At 38.7% G+C, this 16,840-nt stretch overlaps 1 protein-coding gene across 1 annotated transcript in view; it reads left to right on the top strand.

The window, feature by feature from the left end:
- Nucleotides 1-15,792, top strand: part of LOC139898177 (probable aspartic proteinase GIP2) — a 37,633-nt gene extending 21,841 nt beyond the window's left edge. The window contains exons 2-3 of the mRNA XM_071880894.1: nt 1,378-1,381; nt 14,900-15,792. Of these exons, the coding sequence (XP_071736995.1) occupies nt 1,378-1,381; nt 14,900-15,789 (894 nt within the window). The 3' untranslated portion in view covers nt 15,790-15,792. The remainder of the gene's footprint in view (nt 1-1,377; nt 1,382-14,899) is intronic.
- The last annotated feature ends 1,048 nt before the right edge of the window (nt 15,793-16,840 follow it).

Below are 16,840 nucleotides of genomic sequence, written 5' to 3'. Positions count from 1 at the left end.
ATTTTATACCTAATAAAAGAAATAGGCGTCTGGTGATGTTTCCCCAAAACAGATCGAAGTTAAAAGGGCAGGACACATCTCTCGATTTAGGGTTCTTCGATTCAACACTCGATCAACAATCACAGGTACCGTAGGTTATTGATTCATCACCATCATCATCATCGTTCGAGCATCGATTATCACGAACACCGGTAACCATAAACAACCAATTCGACCTTGATTCATCGTCATATTTAAATCATTACCAGGATCATAAGTTTTACAGAATCATCTTCATCGCTCGTCATCCATCATCAATCAACTATGTGATCGGTTCATTAATTGATCAAGTAGGTAATTGGTGCAATGATATTTTCTTAATTTCTTCATATATATATATATATATATATATATATATATATATATATATATATATATATATATATATATATATATATATATATATATATATTCTGTATTTTTTTTTATTGTATTAAACATAACTGGTAATAATTGGTTTTCTTGGATTGTGATTATCGAGTGGCATATAGAGATAGAGAGATGCAAGTAGGTGTTTGATATCTAACAAGAGTGGTGATAGGTATAGTTATTCGATGGTGTTCGGTTGTTGTGATCGGTACCCGAAATTGACTAGAGTTATGGCAGTAACTTCGACTTGTTTTGAATTGGGTTTGGGTTTCATCGAATTCAAATGGATAATAAGATGGTTGCAGCAAATTTGCATATTAGAACAGAAGTAAACTAAAGGATATATTCGTGGTGTTTTGAGGGTGGCTGTTTGATGGTTTGTCAAACATACACAGAGCATTATTTTGCAGGGAGGGTGTACATCGAACAGGAGGAACAACAGATGCAATAGTAGCCTGGTTTGCCTTTTGAATTGATTAATTTATAATTCTAGTATATTATGAATATGAATGAATATGAAAAAGAGAATACTGCAATTATATTTGTTGTTGTGAACTTGTGAGATAGATTTGAATTGTGACATTTGGATTGGTGGTTTGAAATATTGTGCAGGTGGTTGAAGTTGATCAAGCAGAAACAACATACAAGTTAGTAATAGGTGCATTTTAACACTCCTTTTGCTTGTTTGTGAGTTGGAAGTCGATTAGGAACAGCAACTTAGACGTAGTGTGATGCCCCGTACAAAACCATCATGTACGAATCATCAACAACAGGATCATTACAAGGTTAAGTACTATATGCTGTAATTAAAGAAGTTGCATTCATGATAAAAAGGTGATGTCATAACCGACATCAAATGTTTTACATTTCAAAAACATGCTTCGCTAAGTAGAAGCAATAAATAAGTGTACGTGACCCCAAAGGTCGTTACATAACATAGTTTCAAAAGTAAACAAGTTTGAATGCAAGATAAGTAGTCATGCGATAACAACTCTAAGCAGCGGGTTCTACAGCACGACAAGTAAGACAGCGGAAGCAACCTCAAGCACCTGAGAAATACATGCTTAAAAACGTCAACACAAAGGTTGGTGAGCTATAGTTTAAGTATAACAGTATGTAAGGTAGGCCACGAGATTTCAGTGCTACAAAGAGCGTTTCAAAATAGTATGATAAAGTATATGTTAACCGTGGGCACTTGGTAACTAACTTAACGTTTAAAATACCCCCTGAAAGTACACTTGGCGAGTGCGTATGTTTACGAAGTATTAAACACTCGTTGACTGCTAGCGCGACTAGCCCGAGTGGGGATGTCAAACCTTATGGATCCATATCTAAGATTCGCGTTCACCGGTTCATAAACCAATGATTAAACGTTACCGAGCTAAAGGGAATGTTTCTGCCGTTATATAACCCACACATATATAAAGTTTAAGTACTCGTGCCTAGTATGTAAAACATAAAATCCGCATGTATTCTCAGTTCCCAAAATAAGTTAAAGTAAAAAAGGGAATGCTATAACTCACAATGATATGTAGCGGTAAAGTAGTAGTCGGGAAAGGTGTGCAAGTAAATGGTCCGAAGTCCTCAACCTAAGTCAAATAGTACTAAGTCAGTAAATCGTCTTAATAGGTTTAAAAGTATGTATTTAAGGTCTTAAGGGTCATCATCATTCATCATCAAACACAAGGCGTAAAGTAAGTTTCGTTTATGAAAGTAGTTTTCAACAAAGTCTGACTTCAGTCAGTCACCACGGCCTCTACCCTTACTGAATTAAGGTGAGACCAGTGGCCATGGCTCCGTATATGAGTCCCTTAAGTGTGGTAAAATTTACAGAATCAAACTCATCTTGGTTTGACCGTGGCGACGGTCTAAGTGCAAGTAGGTCAGAAATTTCTGCACAACGTTAAAGGACATAGTAACGATCGGAGGGCCATAAATCTTAAACCGTAACTCGGATTAAGACGAGTCCTATATGAAAAGTTATCTACTAGAAAATATCTATCTAAAAATCAAGGTTAGAACATCCCAGGTCTACTGGTCTGTTAAGAATCACCAGACCAGTAGCTTTTGGACAGAACAGTGAGTTTAAAAGGGTTCCGGTGGTCTTGGTGCTTGATGTTCATCATGGTTCTCATCCTTGATGCATATAGCTTCAAGTGTACAACTCATTGATGTATCTACATCATCTTAACCAAGTCTTGACCATCATAACCCATGTGCAAGTCTAAGACATGAAGCACAACTCACTTAAGAGTTGTATGAAGTTTGATGAACCAAAGTTGCATCAAAGTCTTAGATCTAACACATACATGGACTTTAAAGCTAATAACAAGTTACAAACTTGAAAGTAAACTAACTAATCAAGATCATAAGTAGTAGAACATAGTTCTTAGTTTGATCTTGAAGATCCAAGACTCAAAAGTCTAGATCCAAAGTTATATTTAAAGAAAACTTATTTGTGTGTTCTTGAACTTTCAAAGTTAACTTAATTTGTTCAAGAGATATGAGATCAAGACTAACTTGTAGTACTTGACCATATAAACTAACTACATGAAATTAAAGTGCATAAATTGAAGAAGTAAACTTAAATAAACAAGAAAAGGTTCATGGTTGTTCATACTTTAAAGATTCAAACCAAAGTTTGATCTTTAGAAAGTAAACTTTAAAGTTTACTTCATGAGCTTCAAGTATGTCTTTAATCAACACATGGAACTTGCAACTTTTGAAACAATTGAAGTAGAATCATAAACTAGTGAGTTTATGTTCTTGTGTTCTTGAACTTACAAGATAATAGAAGAACCAAAACTAGAAAGTTAGGTTCTTGAAAGCTAGTAAGTAACTACAACAACAAGACAAGTAATTAATCAAGCAACTAACAAAAGATGATGATGATTTAGAGGTGTATATATTCAGTTTTTACAAGGAAAAGAAGAGAGAAAAAGATGTTCAAAATACTTACAAGAAAGAGAGAAAAGAGAGAAAATGGTTGAGAGAAAATGAGAAGTATGTGAGTGTTTGAAAAGAGAAGAGTTATCTAGTAAACAAGTAATGAAAAAAAAAAATATGAACACCCTTTGTGCCCATCTTAGGCCACGGCCTGCAGCATTTCAAAGGGTGGGTGGCTAAGTTTAATGGTTATTAGCATGTAAAGTTCATAAAGGTGGTTAATGGGTGGAGTTACATGGGGATCACATGCAAACTAGATTCCTATTGTATGAAACTAACTAGTTACAATTTAAGGTGACACTTACATGATCTTAGTGGACTAACCAAGTTCATTAGTAATGTAGGGTGGGCTTAGAAGCCCAACATCAAGAGTCCATTACACTAATAAAGCCCAAGTTCACTTAATTAACAAATTAATCCATTTAAAGCCCAAGTAATTAACCAATAGCCTTAGTTAATTAAAATGATTAATAAATTTAATCATGAATGTAAATAATATCTAAAAATATTATTCGTGCAAGTTCCGGGTGTCACAAAGACGTTTCGGGCAATTAAAGTCAAGTACGGGCAATCATGGCAACATGTAAATGTAATAACGTACATTCGTTTAATCACACGTATTAATAATAATAATTATTAATAAATAAATGTTGGAAATTCCAGGGTCGTTACATTACCCACCTGTTAAAGAAAATTTCGTCCCGAAATTTAAGCTGAGGTAGATGGAGGAGTCGGGAAAAGGTGAGGATACTTTCGCATCATTTGATCCTCTCGTTCCCAAGTAAACTCAGGTCCTCGTTTGGCATTCCATCGTACCCGTACAATCGGAATCTTGTTGCGTTTCAAAGTTTTGATCTCACGATCCATAATTTCAACAGGTTCCTCCACAAAGTGGAGTTTGTCGTCAATAGTAAGTTCTTCCAATGGTATGATAAGTTCGGGTGCAGCAAGACACTTCTTCAAGTTCGATACATGGAAGGTAGGATGAACTGAGCTCAATTGTGCTGGTAGATCCAAACGGTATGCAACTGGTCCAACACGTTCCAAGATCTCGAAAGGACCAATGTATCGTGGGTTCAACTTTCCACGTTTTCCAAAACGGATCACACCTTTCCAAGGTGCAACCTTCAACATTACACGATCACCAACATTAAATTCAAAGTCCTTACGTTTAAGATCGGCATAACTCTTTTGGCGGTCACAGGCAGTCTTAAGTCTAGCTTGAATCTGAGCAATCTTCTCCGTGGTTTCGTGGACTACCTCGGGTCCGATGATTTGCTTTTCGCCTACTTCGGCCCAACAAATAGGAGATCGGCACTTACGGCCATACAATGCTTCAAAAGGTGCAACATTAATGCTAGAGTGATAACTGTTGTTGTACGAGAATTCGGCGAGTGGCAAATGTCTTTCCCAGGCCTTTCCAAAATCAATGACACATGCACGCAACATGTCCTCCAAGGTCTGAATCGTTCGTTCACTTTGCCCGTCAGTCTGGGGATGATAAGCAGTGCTCATGTCGAGACGAGTTCCCATGGCTTCTTGCAAAGAACGCCAAAATCTAGAGGCAAAACGGGGATCGCGATCGAAGATGATCGATAAAGGTACACCATGACGAGATACAACCTCCTTGATGTACAGCTGAGCAAGTCTCTCCATTGTATCCGTTTCCTTCATAGCCAGGAAGTGTGCAGATTTGGTAAGGCGGTCAACAATAACCCAAATAGTATCGTATCCGCCCACCGTCTTTGGCAGCTTAGTAATGAAATCCATTGTGATCCTTTCCCACTTCCATTGTCAGATTTCCGGCTGTTGAAGTAACCCAAAAGGTCTCTGATGCTCGGCTTTAACCTTTGAGCAAGTCAAACACTTACCAACATAAGTCGCAACGTCCTTCTTAAGATTCGGCCACCAATACTGTTCTTTAAGGTCGTGGTACATCTTGCCCGCACCGGGGTGAATCGAATATCTCGATTTGTGTGCTTCATCAAGTATCAGGTTTCGTAGATCTCCATAATAAGGTACCCAAATTCTTTCGGCATAACATCGGAGTCCAGACTCCCTAACCTCGAATCGAGAGACAAGTATGTTCAAATGTTTGTGAGATATGTTCTCCTCCTTGAGAGCCTCAACTTGGGCTACTCTGATTTGGTTGTTGAGGTTCGAATGAATGGTGATGTTCAGACCCCTAACACGAAGAGGTGACGTCCTCTCCTTTCGGCTTAAAGCGTCAGCTACAACATTGGCCTTGCCAGGGTGATAACGGAGTTCACAATCGTAGTCGTTGAGCGTCTCGATCCATCGACGCTGTCTCATATTCAGTTGCTTCTGATCAAAGATGTGCTGGAGACTCTTGTGATCGGTGAAAATAGTGCTCTTAGTTCCATACAAATAATGTCTCCACAATTTGAGCGCAAAGACAACGGCTCCAAGTTCAAGATCATGTGTAGTGTAGTTCTGCTCGTGAATCTTCAATTGGCGGGAGGCATAGGCAATAACCTTTGATCGTTGCATCAGTACACAACCAAAACCACTCTTCGATGCATCACAATAAACAACAAAGTCGTCACTGCCTTCAGGAAGTGATAGGATAGGTGCGGAGGTTAACTTCTTCTTCAAAGTTTGAAATGCTGATTCGTGTGTGGGTTCCCAAATGAACTTCTTGCCCTTGTGAGTCAGCGCGGTCAAAGGACGCGCAATCAGAGAAAATCCTTCAATGAATCTTCGGTAATAACCGGCGAGACCTAGGAATTGGCGAATATGCGTCGGAGTAGTGGGGGTCTCCCACTTGCTGATGGCTTCAATCTTGGCGGGATCAACTTTGATACCCTGGTCGCTTACAACATGACCCAAAAATTGTACTTCCTTCAACCAAAATTCACACTTGGAGAATTTCGCGTAAAGTTGTTCTTGTCTTAAGAGTTCAAGCACTAATCGGAGGTGTTTCTCATGTTCTTCTTCGCTCTTAGAGTAGATGAGGATATCATCTATGAAGACGATAACAAACTTGTCCAAATAAGGCTTGCAGACACAATTCATGAGGTCCATGAACACGGCAGGTGCATTTGTCAAACCGAATGGCATCACCAGAAACTCATAATGACCATAGCGGGTTCTGAATGCAGTTTTCATCACGTCACTTTCCTTCACCCTCAACTGGTGATAACCGGATCGCAAATCGATCTTTGAGTAGACACTCGATCCTTGTAGTTGGTCAAAAAGATCGTCAATTCGTGGAAGAGGATACCGATTCTTGATAGTCAATTTGTTGAGCTCACGGTAGTCGATACACATACGAAAGGATCCATCCTTTTTCTTCACAAACAGAACCGGTGCGCCCCAAGGCGAGAAACTTGGTTGGATAAATCCTCGGTCAAGTAGCTCTTGTAGTTGACTCTGTAATTCTTGCATCTCGGAAGGTGCAAGTCTATAGGGTGCGCGAGCTACAGGTGCAGCTCCTGGCACTAAGTCAATCTGAAACTCTACGGCTCTCTGCGGCAGCAATCCAGGCAATTCCTCTGGGAAGACATCGGAAAATTCGTTCACAATTCGAACGTCGTTCACGCTCTTTACCTCAGTTTCTACTACTTTCACATGTGCTAGGACAGCAAAACGTCCCTTCTTCATAATCTTTTGCGCTTTCACGCAACTAATGAGGTTCAACTTCGAGGTACATCTCTCTCCATAGATAACCAGTGGTTCGCCATCTCCTTGTGGTATGCGAAGTGCTTTATCTCCACATATAACATCGGCCTTTATCTTGCTCAACCAATCCATACCGACGATCACGTCAAAACTTCCCAGTTTGATAGGTATCAAATCAATTTCGAAATCTGCACCAGCTATGTTGATAATAGCTCCACGACTAATATGGTCAACCTTTTCAAGTTTTCCATTGGCGACCTCGACAAGCATACTTTCTTTTAACGGGACTAATGACCAATTAATCTTATCGCAAAAATGTCTACATACATAACTTTTATCCGCACCAGTATCAAACAAGACAGAAGCTAAAAGATTGTTGATTGTGAATATATCTGTCACCAAGTCGGGGTTATCGCGTGCATCCCTTGCATTAACATTAAAAGCTCTAGCACGCGGTGGTCCACCATCCTTTCGTTTGTTCGGGCACTCGTTTCTGAAATGGCCCGTCTGCCCGCATTCGTAACACTTTTTCGGCCCGTTGGTGTTCGGCCTCCCTGTCATTATGGTAGTCTTGCAGTCTCTACCGATGTGCCCGCTCTTCTTGCACTTCTCACAAACTGCATTACAATATCCGGTGTGGTGCTTGTAGCACCTCTTGCATTGTGGTAAGGTTCCTTTGTAGTTCGGTTTGGTGTTGGTGTTGTTGTTGGGATTAGGGTTTCCACCGTTGTTGTGCCTCTTGGCGGGGGTTTGATCGTAGTTTCTCCCCCTGTTGTTGTTGTTGTTGTTGTTGTTGTTGTTGTTGTTGTTGTTGTTGTTGTTGTTGTTGTGGTTGTTGTGGTTGTTGTGGTTGTTGTGGTTGTTGTCCCATTTCCTCTTTTCGCTACTACCAGCTTCAAACTTAGCCTTCTCCGGCTCATCAATAAGGATCTGATTCATGAGAGTATGCGCCATGCGCATTGCTTCGGGAACATTCGGTGGTTTGGATGAGGTGACATTTCCTTTGATGGACTTAGGGAGTCCCGAGAAGTATTTCTCCATGCGCTTGAATTCGGGGGTGACCATGGTCGGACACATAAGAGCCAACTCCAAAAACCTACGGTTGTAACTGTTAAGGTCGTTCCCTACAGCCTTTAACTGCATAAATTCGATTTCCATCTTCTGAATTTCGGTTCTTGGACAATACTCATCAATCATAGCACACTTAAACTCTTCCCAAGGCGTAGCATACGCCTCATCAATCCCTTTTGCTTGAGCTAACGTGTTCCACCACGTTAGCGCGCCGTCAGATAGTGTGCAAGATGCGAACTTGGTCTTATTATCCTTCGAACAATTGCTAACTCAAAATACTGATTCAAGTTTCTCGAACCATCTGGTGAGACCAACTGGTCCCTCGGTGCCGCTGAAGTTATGCGGTTTGCAGCTCTGGAATTCCTTGTATGTACACCCATTTCGAATGGGTGGAATAACTGGTGGTGGTGGCGGTGGAGCTTCGAGATTTCTTTCTGCTAGGGCTGCAGCGACCCGTTCGTTGATCATGTCCTCAATCTGGGTGGCGGTAGGTGTGGATCTTCCATTAGCCTGGATCTAAACAAAAATTTTGACTCAAGTCAAAATCCAGTATGCAAGTAGTAATAATACAGTATATAGTGACCAACATGGAATCAAAACATCACATGTTATTAAATAATACATCTAGGTACAAATACCACAGAATCATCGTACAGCAATGTAAATAGAACATCGTGCAAGAATTAAATAACGCAAAGTTCCATTCATTAATAATAATAAGTTTCATACATCTGAATAAGTTCGTACAATACATATGAAATACATGAAACTATAGCTAGATTACATCATGAAATCTAAATACAAGGTCCTACGGTGAAGGCGGGTGAACTGCTCCTCGAGCCAACTGCTCCTCGAGCTCAGTGACTCGAGCTCAGAGATTCTCAATCTCCCTCATCAGTTCCTCGTTAGAGGGAGCTGGTGGGGCAGGCGGTGCAGGTGGGGCGGGTGGTGCGGGTGGTGCCGGTGGTGCTGATGTAGATGGTCCGGCTCCGGATGTAGACGGTACGTCCCTAGATGTAAGTGGTCCGTATCTAAATCTAGGTGGTACGGTTCCAGGAATAGTCAATACGTAACGGGGAACCTTACGTATCTGTGGGTCGGCAGGGTATGGCACAACTCGTTTACGAGCAGTAACCCTACGACGATGGCCAAATGCATCAGTAAAAGCACGACCTCCATTCACCCCTGAAATGACGGTGCCATCGAAACGGTACCGCTTCTTCGGCGGGGTGGAGGGTGCCTGAATAGGTCTATCAGCAGGATCCTCATCATCGTTGGAGTCGTCTGATGAGTCATCCGAATCGTGTGGTGGTGACACTGGTGGCTGAGCTGGTAATCCGAAGCATCCGAAGGTGGCCAACATCTGTCTGTGTCTGCCTGGCGGAATCACGACTAAACGTCCGTCGGGAGTGCGTCGGCAAGGCGTGCGCATGTGGTTACGAAACGGCCCTTCCCCGAACTCCGCGGGGATCTCAATACCACCATGCGGGGCTGTGACCTCGAGGGTCCGGGAGCAGACACTGGGGCAGGTGCACTAGTACCAGCTCCGGAAGTGGAAGCGCCGGGATCACTAGTGGGTGTCGGGGCCGGTGTATCGGCAGTAGCAGCAGCAGGTGTAGCAGTAGGTAGGGCGACGGGGTCTGAGTCTATACTGCCCGAAATGCCAGCAGGTGAAACATCCGACATCTGAACAAGGAAATATAAATTTTCCATGTCAGTATGTCATAAAGCAAGCAAATAATAGGCCAACAGTTTAAATCATGTATAACAGTAACTAGCATGGCAATAATAGCAATTCATATGAAAGTAGCATGCAATCGAAAGCAAGTAGCATCATGCAGTAGTGATATCATGTAGTAGCATACAGCATATAGCAGAAAAAGTAAGCAGTAGCATGCAGTAAATTCAGCGGAAACAAGTTAACTAGCAAGTTGTAGATTAGTCCTATTAGTGAATCCTACTCGGGTCGGTCTTAGACTCACTAATGCAACCTAATTCCCTACAACCAATGCTCTGATACCAAATGTGATGCCCCGTACAAAACCATCATGTACGAATCATCAACAACAGGATCATTACAAGGTTAAGTACTATATGCTGTAATTAAAGAAGTTGCATTCATGATAAAAAGGTGATGTCATAACCGACATCAAATGTTTTACATTTCAAAAACATGCTTCGCTAAGTAGAAGCAATAAATAAGTGTACGTGACCCCAAAGGTCGTTACATAACATAGTTTCAAAAGTAAACAAGTTTGAATGCAAGATAAGTAGTCATGCGATAACAACTCTAAGCAGCGGGTTCTACAGCACGACAAGTAAGACAGCGGAAGCAACCTCAAGCACCTGAGAAATACATGCTTAAAAACGTCAACACAAAGGTTGGTGAGCTATAGTTTAAGTATAACAGTATGTAAGGTAGGCCACGAGATTTCAGTGCTACAAAGAGCATTTCAAAACAGTATGATAAAGTATATGTTAACCGTGGGCACTTGGTAACTAACTTAACGTTTAAAATACCCCCTGAAAGTACACTTGGCTAGTGCGTATGTTTACGAAGTATTAAACACTCGTTGACTGCTAGCGCGACTAGCCCAAGTGGGGATGTCAAACCCTATGGATCCATATCTAAGATTCGCGTTCACCGGTTCATAAACCAATGATTAAACGTTACCGAGCTAAAGGGAATGTTTCTGCCGTAATATAACCCACACATATATAAAGTTTAAGTACTCGTGCCTAGTATGTAAAACATAAAATCCGCATGTATTCTCAGTTCCCAAAATAAGTTAAAGTAAAAAAGGGAATGCTATAACTCACAATGATATGTAGCGGTAAAGTAGTAGTCGGGAAAGGTGTGCAAGTAAATGGTCCGAAGTCCTCAACCTAAGTCAAATAGTACTAAGTCAGTAAATCGTCTTAATAGGTTTAAAAGTATGTATTTAAGGTCTTAAGGGTCATCATCATTCATCATCAAACACAAGGCGTAAAGTAAGTTTCGTTTATGAAAGTAGTTTTCAACAAAGTCTGACTTCAGTCAGTCACCACGGCCTCTACCCTTACTGAATTAAGGTGAGACCAGTGGCCATGGCTCCGTCTATGAGTCCCTTAAGATTGGTAAAATTTACAGAAGCAAACTCGTCTTGGTTTGACCGTGGCGACGGTCTAAGTGCAAGTAGGTCAGAAATTTCTGCACAACGTTAAAGGACATAGTAACGATCGGAGGGCCATAAATCTTAAACCGTAACTCGGATTAAGACGAGTCCTATATGAAAAGTTATCTACTAGAAAAGATCTATCTAAAAATCAAGGTTAGAACATCCCAGGTCTACTGGTCTGTTACAGAATCACCAGACCTGTAGCTTTTGGACTGAACAGTGAGTTTAAAAGGGTTCCGGTGGTCTTGGTGCTTGATGTTCATCATGGTTCTCATCCTTGATGCATATAGCTTCAAGTGTACAACTCATTGATGTATCTACATCATCTTAACCAAGTCTTGACCATCATAACCCATGTGCAAGTCTAAGACATGAAGCACAACTCACTTAAGAGTTGTATGAAGTTTGATGAACCAAAGTTGCATCAAAGTCTTAGATCTAACACATACATGGACTTTAAAGCTAATAACAAGTTACAAACTTGAAAGTAAACTAACTAATCAAGATCATAAGTAGTAGAACATAGTTTTTAGTTTGATCTTGAAGATCCAAGACTCAAAAGTCTAGATCCAAAGTTATATTTAAAGAAAACTTATTTGTGTGTTCTTGAACTTTCAAAGTTAACTTAATTTGTTCAAGAGATATGAGATCAAGACTAACTTGTAGTACTTGACCATATAAACTAACTACATGAAATTAAAGTGCATAAATTGAAGAAGTAAACTTAAATAAACAAGAAAAGGTTCATGGTTGTTCATACTTTAAAGATTCAAACCAAAGTTTGATCTTTAGAAAGTAAACTTTAAAGTTTACTTCATGAGCTTCAAGTATGTCTTTAATCAACACATGGAACTTGCAACTTTTGAAACAATTGAAGTAGAATCATAAACTAGTGAGTTTATGTTCTTGTGTTCTTGAACTTACAAGATAATAGAAGAACCAAAACTAGAAAGTTAGGTTCTTGAAAGCTAGTAAGTAACTACAACAACAAGACAAGTAATTAATCAAGCAACTAACAAAAGATGATGATGATTTAGAGGTGTATATATTCAGTTTTTACAAGGAAAAGAAGAGAGAAAAAGATGTTCAAAATACTTACAAGAAAGAGAGAAAAGAGAGAAAATGGTTGAGAGAAAATGAGAAGTATGTGAGTGTTTGAAAAGAGAAGAGTTATGCTAGTAAACAAGTAATGAAAAAAAAATATGAACACCCTTTGTGCCCATCTTAGGCCACGGCCTGCAGCATTTCAAAGGGTGGGTGGCTAAGTTTAATGGTTATTAGCATGTAAAGTTCATAAAGGTGGTTAATGGGTGGAGTTACATGGGGATCACATGCAAACTAGATTCCTATTGTATGAAACTAACTAGTTACAATTTAAGGTGACACTTACATGATCTTAGTGGACTAACCAAGTTCATTAGTAATGTAGGGTGGGCTTAGAAGCCCAACATCAAGAGTCCATTACACTAATAAAGCCCAAGTTCACTTAATTAACAAATTAATCCATTTAAAGCCCAAGTAATTAACCAATAGCCTTAGTTAATTAAAATGATTAATAAATTTAATCATGAATGTAAATAATATCTAAAAATATTATTCGTGCAAGTTCCGGGTGTCACAAAGACGTTTCGGGCAATTAAAGTCAAGTACGGGCAATCATGGCAACATGTAAATGTAATAACGTACATTCGTTTAATCACACGTATTAATAATAATAATTATTAATAAATAAATGTTGGAAATTCTAGGGTCGTTACACGTAGCAGTATAGTGGTTGTCGATGTGAGTATGGTGACGGTTGGTTGGGTGGTGATTTAAGGTGGTGGTGCGTGTGGTTATAACTGCGAAAACAGGAAGAAGAACAAGGTGGTGGTGGAACGTTGGGATGGTGTTGATACAGGTGTGGTGGTGATCGTGGTTGTTGATGGAGGATGATTAAAATGGTCTCGGTGGTCGATGGTTGATCTTGATATTGTTTCACAGCCGTAATTACCAGCAACAATATGAGTTTAAAGAGGGTAGTGATGGTTTGTTTAATTAGAAACAGAAACATGTGTAGTTGGTATGTGGGTTTGATAATGACGATCGTGCGCATATAATCATATATAGCATATTTATATTAAAAACACTGTATCATTTATAATATCATATTAGAATTCAGTGATTCATAATTTAAGTAAAGTAGCCAAAAGCTTGTCGACAAGAATTGTGCAATCAGGTACAAAAACAAAAAAAAAAATAATAATATATAATTTAAAAGTTGATATCGACCCTCAACTAACTTTGTTTGAATGGTGAATCGATTTGGACATATAATTAGATTAAAGACAGGAAATATTCTATAGATAACAGTATTTGTATCTTTCTGTATGATTTAATATAAATAAATATGAATATATTAATAATAAAAATTCTATTAATATTAATAATAATAATTGATAATAATAAGGATAATAATAATTGTTAATATTCATGTTAATATTATAGTTAATAATATTAATGATAATAATATAAGTTGTATAAAATAACAATACTTATAATAGTTTTTAATAGAAATAATAATTTTATTAATAATGATAATGATAAAAATAAAATAAAACAATAAAAATAATGCTAATACTTAATAATAATAATAATAATAATTTTTAATATAACACAATAATATTACTACATACCTATTTATATGGGCTGAAATATTATAAATTTCTATATATATATATATATATATATATATATATATATATATATATATATATATATATATATATATATATATATATATATATATATATATATATATATATTATTTACAATTTACTTATATTATAATATATATATATATATATATATATATATATATATATATATATGTTTCATATCAAACTACAATTAATTGTTCGTGAATCGTCGGGAATAGTCAAAGGTCAATATATATGAACATAGTTCAAACTTTTTTTGAGACTCAACATTACAGACTTTGCTTATCGTGTCGAAGTCATATAAAGATCAAGTTTAAATTTGGTCGGAAATTCCCGGGTCATCACACTTTTGTCCTGCAACGGTAACTAAGTAAATGCGAAAATGACTAAATGCGGATGATGGTTGCAAAAACTGCGCATTTTTAAGAGTTTATCATGATACATCTGCTTTGCGATATGTATCATAATAAACTGGGGGGACTTGATCATATACATAGCATTGTATATGTATATTTTATTTGCTAAAGGCCAAGGGCAGAACTGCGCGAACTATAAGGCAAAGTTATGAAGGGTTCGCTGAAAATAAGATCAGCAGATGGATTCCCGCGCTAATAAATGACTGCGGTTTAATCCGCTGAGTTTCCGCGGATAGTTAAGTGACTCGCATACCGCGGATATCTTAAATACTATAAATAGGGAGCATGACCTCTCATTTATGGGTTGTTGATTCTCTGCCATTTTGCCTAAGCCTTTGTAATTTCCACTTGTGATCCTGCCCAAGGGATTTTTACATTGCACAAAGGTGAATTATGCAAATTAACAATCAAGACCGGGTCGAGGTGGTTGATCACTTAATAGTTAAAGTGAAAGACGATCATCGGGGCCCAAAATAATCATCAAACATTCCATCCTCCATTGTAATCTTATTGCACTCAATCCGTAATTAAGTAACATCACTAATTAATGATTGATCAGTTACGATCCAATCAACCAATGGCAAGAACCCGGGTCGGGTTGTATCCATTCCACGGTTCTTGTTTGTTTGCGGGGCTTTACTAGATGGGCTTGCTAGTGGCGTTATGGGCATGGCAGGCCTAGGACGAACTAAAATATCGTTACCGTATCAATTCTCTTCGGTGTTTAGCTTCCCCAAAATTTTCGCTATTTGTTTGTCTGCATCTACTAACTCTCCGGGTGTCGTTTTCTTCGGACCTGGCGCGTATAAATTTTTACTAAACGCTGATGCGTCTACTAACCTTCAATACACGCCGTTAATAAAAAACCCGGTTAGCACAGCTTCAGCTTTCATACAAGGTGACACGTCTACTGAATACTTTGTCGGTGTTAAATCGATTCAGGTTAACGAAAAGGATGTTCCTGTAAACAAGACTTTGTTGAAAATCAACAATACAGGATTTGGTGGGACCAAGATTAGTACTGTGAATCCGTACACAGTTTTGCATAGTTCGATCTACAAAGCGGTTATTAAAGCATTTGGTTATTCGCTTTCTGCGGTGCCTAGAGTGTCGTCTGTTGCGCCTTTTGGGTTGTGTTTTAACTCGACGTTTATTGGAAGTACTTGGCTTGGTGCTGGTGTGCCTTCGATTAATTTGGTTCTTCAGAATAAGGATGTTGTATGGAGAATATTTGGTGCTAATTCGATGGTGCAAGTTAGTGAGGATGCTTTGTGTTTAGGGGTTGTGGATGGAGGAGTTGATGTGATGACGTCAATAGTTTTAGGTGGATATCAGATTGATAATAATTTACTGCAGTTCGATCTTACTAGATCGAGATTGGGGTTCAGCTCTCTTCTGTTTGGTCGACAAACAACATGTGGAAACTTTAATTTCACATTAAATGCGTAAGGTTTTGAAGTATGAATTATTTGAAACTACCATATAATGTTGTATTTTGATTTGAAGTTCTTTATTTGTAATTCAACTGTTTGTCATTAATGTTGTTGTGCAATCGTCTCAATCAGCATAGTCCTATTTTTTTGAGTCCACAGATCAAACCAAAGTTGTAATTATTTGGAAAAACAGTGATCAAATCAACTAAATAAATCTAATAAGTCAAAACTTAGTTTAGTTGGTGAAAATTTATCTATATACTTAGTTTACAGATTACAGCAAATTTTTTAGACTTCATTTTTTTGTGGTATTCATTCTCGTTCGGATCTTGTAATCACATCCATCAGTGTTGGGAACAACTCGCAGTCAACTAGATTTCGACTACACTCCTTTCCTGCACGCTTTTTCCAAAAACTCAGAAAACTAGCTTCGCTCCCTGATTTTCCTTCTCCAGCCATCGGCATCTTCGTTGGTGGTTCGGTTTCTTCTTTCAACCTTCGTTTTCTTCCTTCTCTCACCTCCTTTATTTTCTCTTTCTTTTTCGACGTTTGGCAGAAATATTGCCTATGACTTTTCTTTCTGGCACCGGTTCCTCGAGCGGCGAGTACATTTGTACTCTGTAAGCTCTGCTGGATCGTCAATCTCTGGCTTTCCTCCTAATTCATACATCGGCATTTGGGTTTTTCTTTTCTTTTTCAGGGTAGGCGTTTGTCGTCCGCTATCTCCCGTCGCTCGGTCACAAGCGACGAGCATGGAGATATATGTCGGTCAGGTTTATGTGGTAGTTGCTGATGGTTGTTTCAACTAGTGTTTGGCCGGAAAAGTTCTCAATTGCATCCGATTTCGTTTTGTTAATGTGATGGTTTTTGTTTCTTCAAGTATTTGACCGATTCACGTGGTAATTGTTAGGATTTTTTTTTTTTTTTACAGTCGTGGTTTATGTGGTAAAAGTTTGGTTGGTCAACTTCCTTTACCCGTCTCGCTATCCTCATTGTTCCTCTTCGGTTGTATGTCGCCTTGTGCCGCAGCTTTTTCACCTTGTCGCTACCTCTTTAGTGGGCTTTGA

This window comes from Rutidosis leptorrhynchoides, chromosome 3, assembly GCF_046630445.1.
Source record: "Rutidosis leptorrhynchoides isolate AG116_Rl617_1_P2 chromosome 3, CSIRO_AGI_Rlap_v1, whole genome shotgun sequence".
Classification (NCBI taxonomy): domain Eukaryota; kingdom Viridiplantae; phylum Streptophyta; class Magnoliopsida; order Asterales; family Asteraceae; genus Rutidosis; species Rutidosis leptorrhynchoides.
The sequence above is the reverse complement of the archived record's forward strand: the minus strand, read 5'-3'. Positions and strand labels throughout refer to the sequence as shown.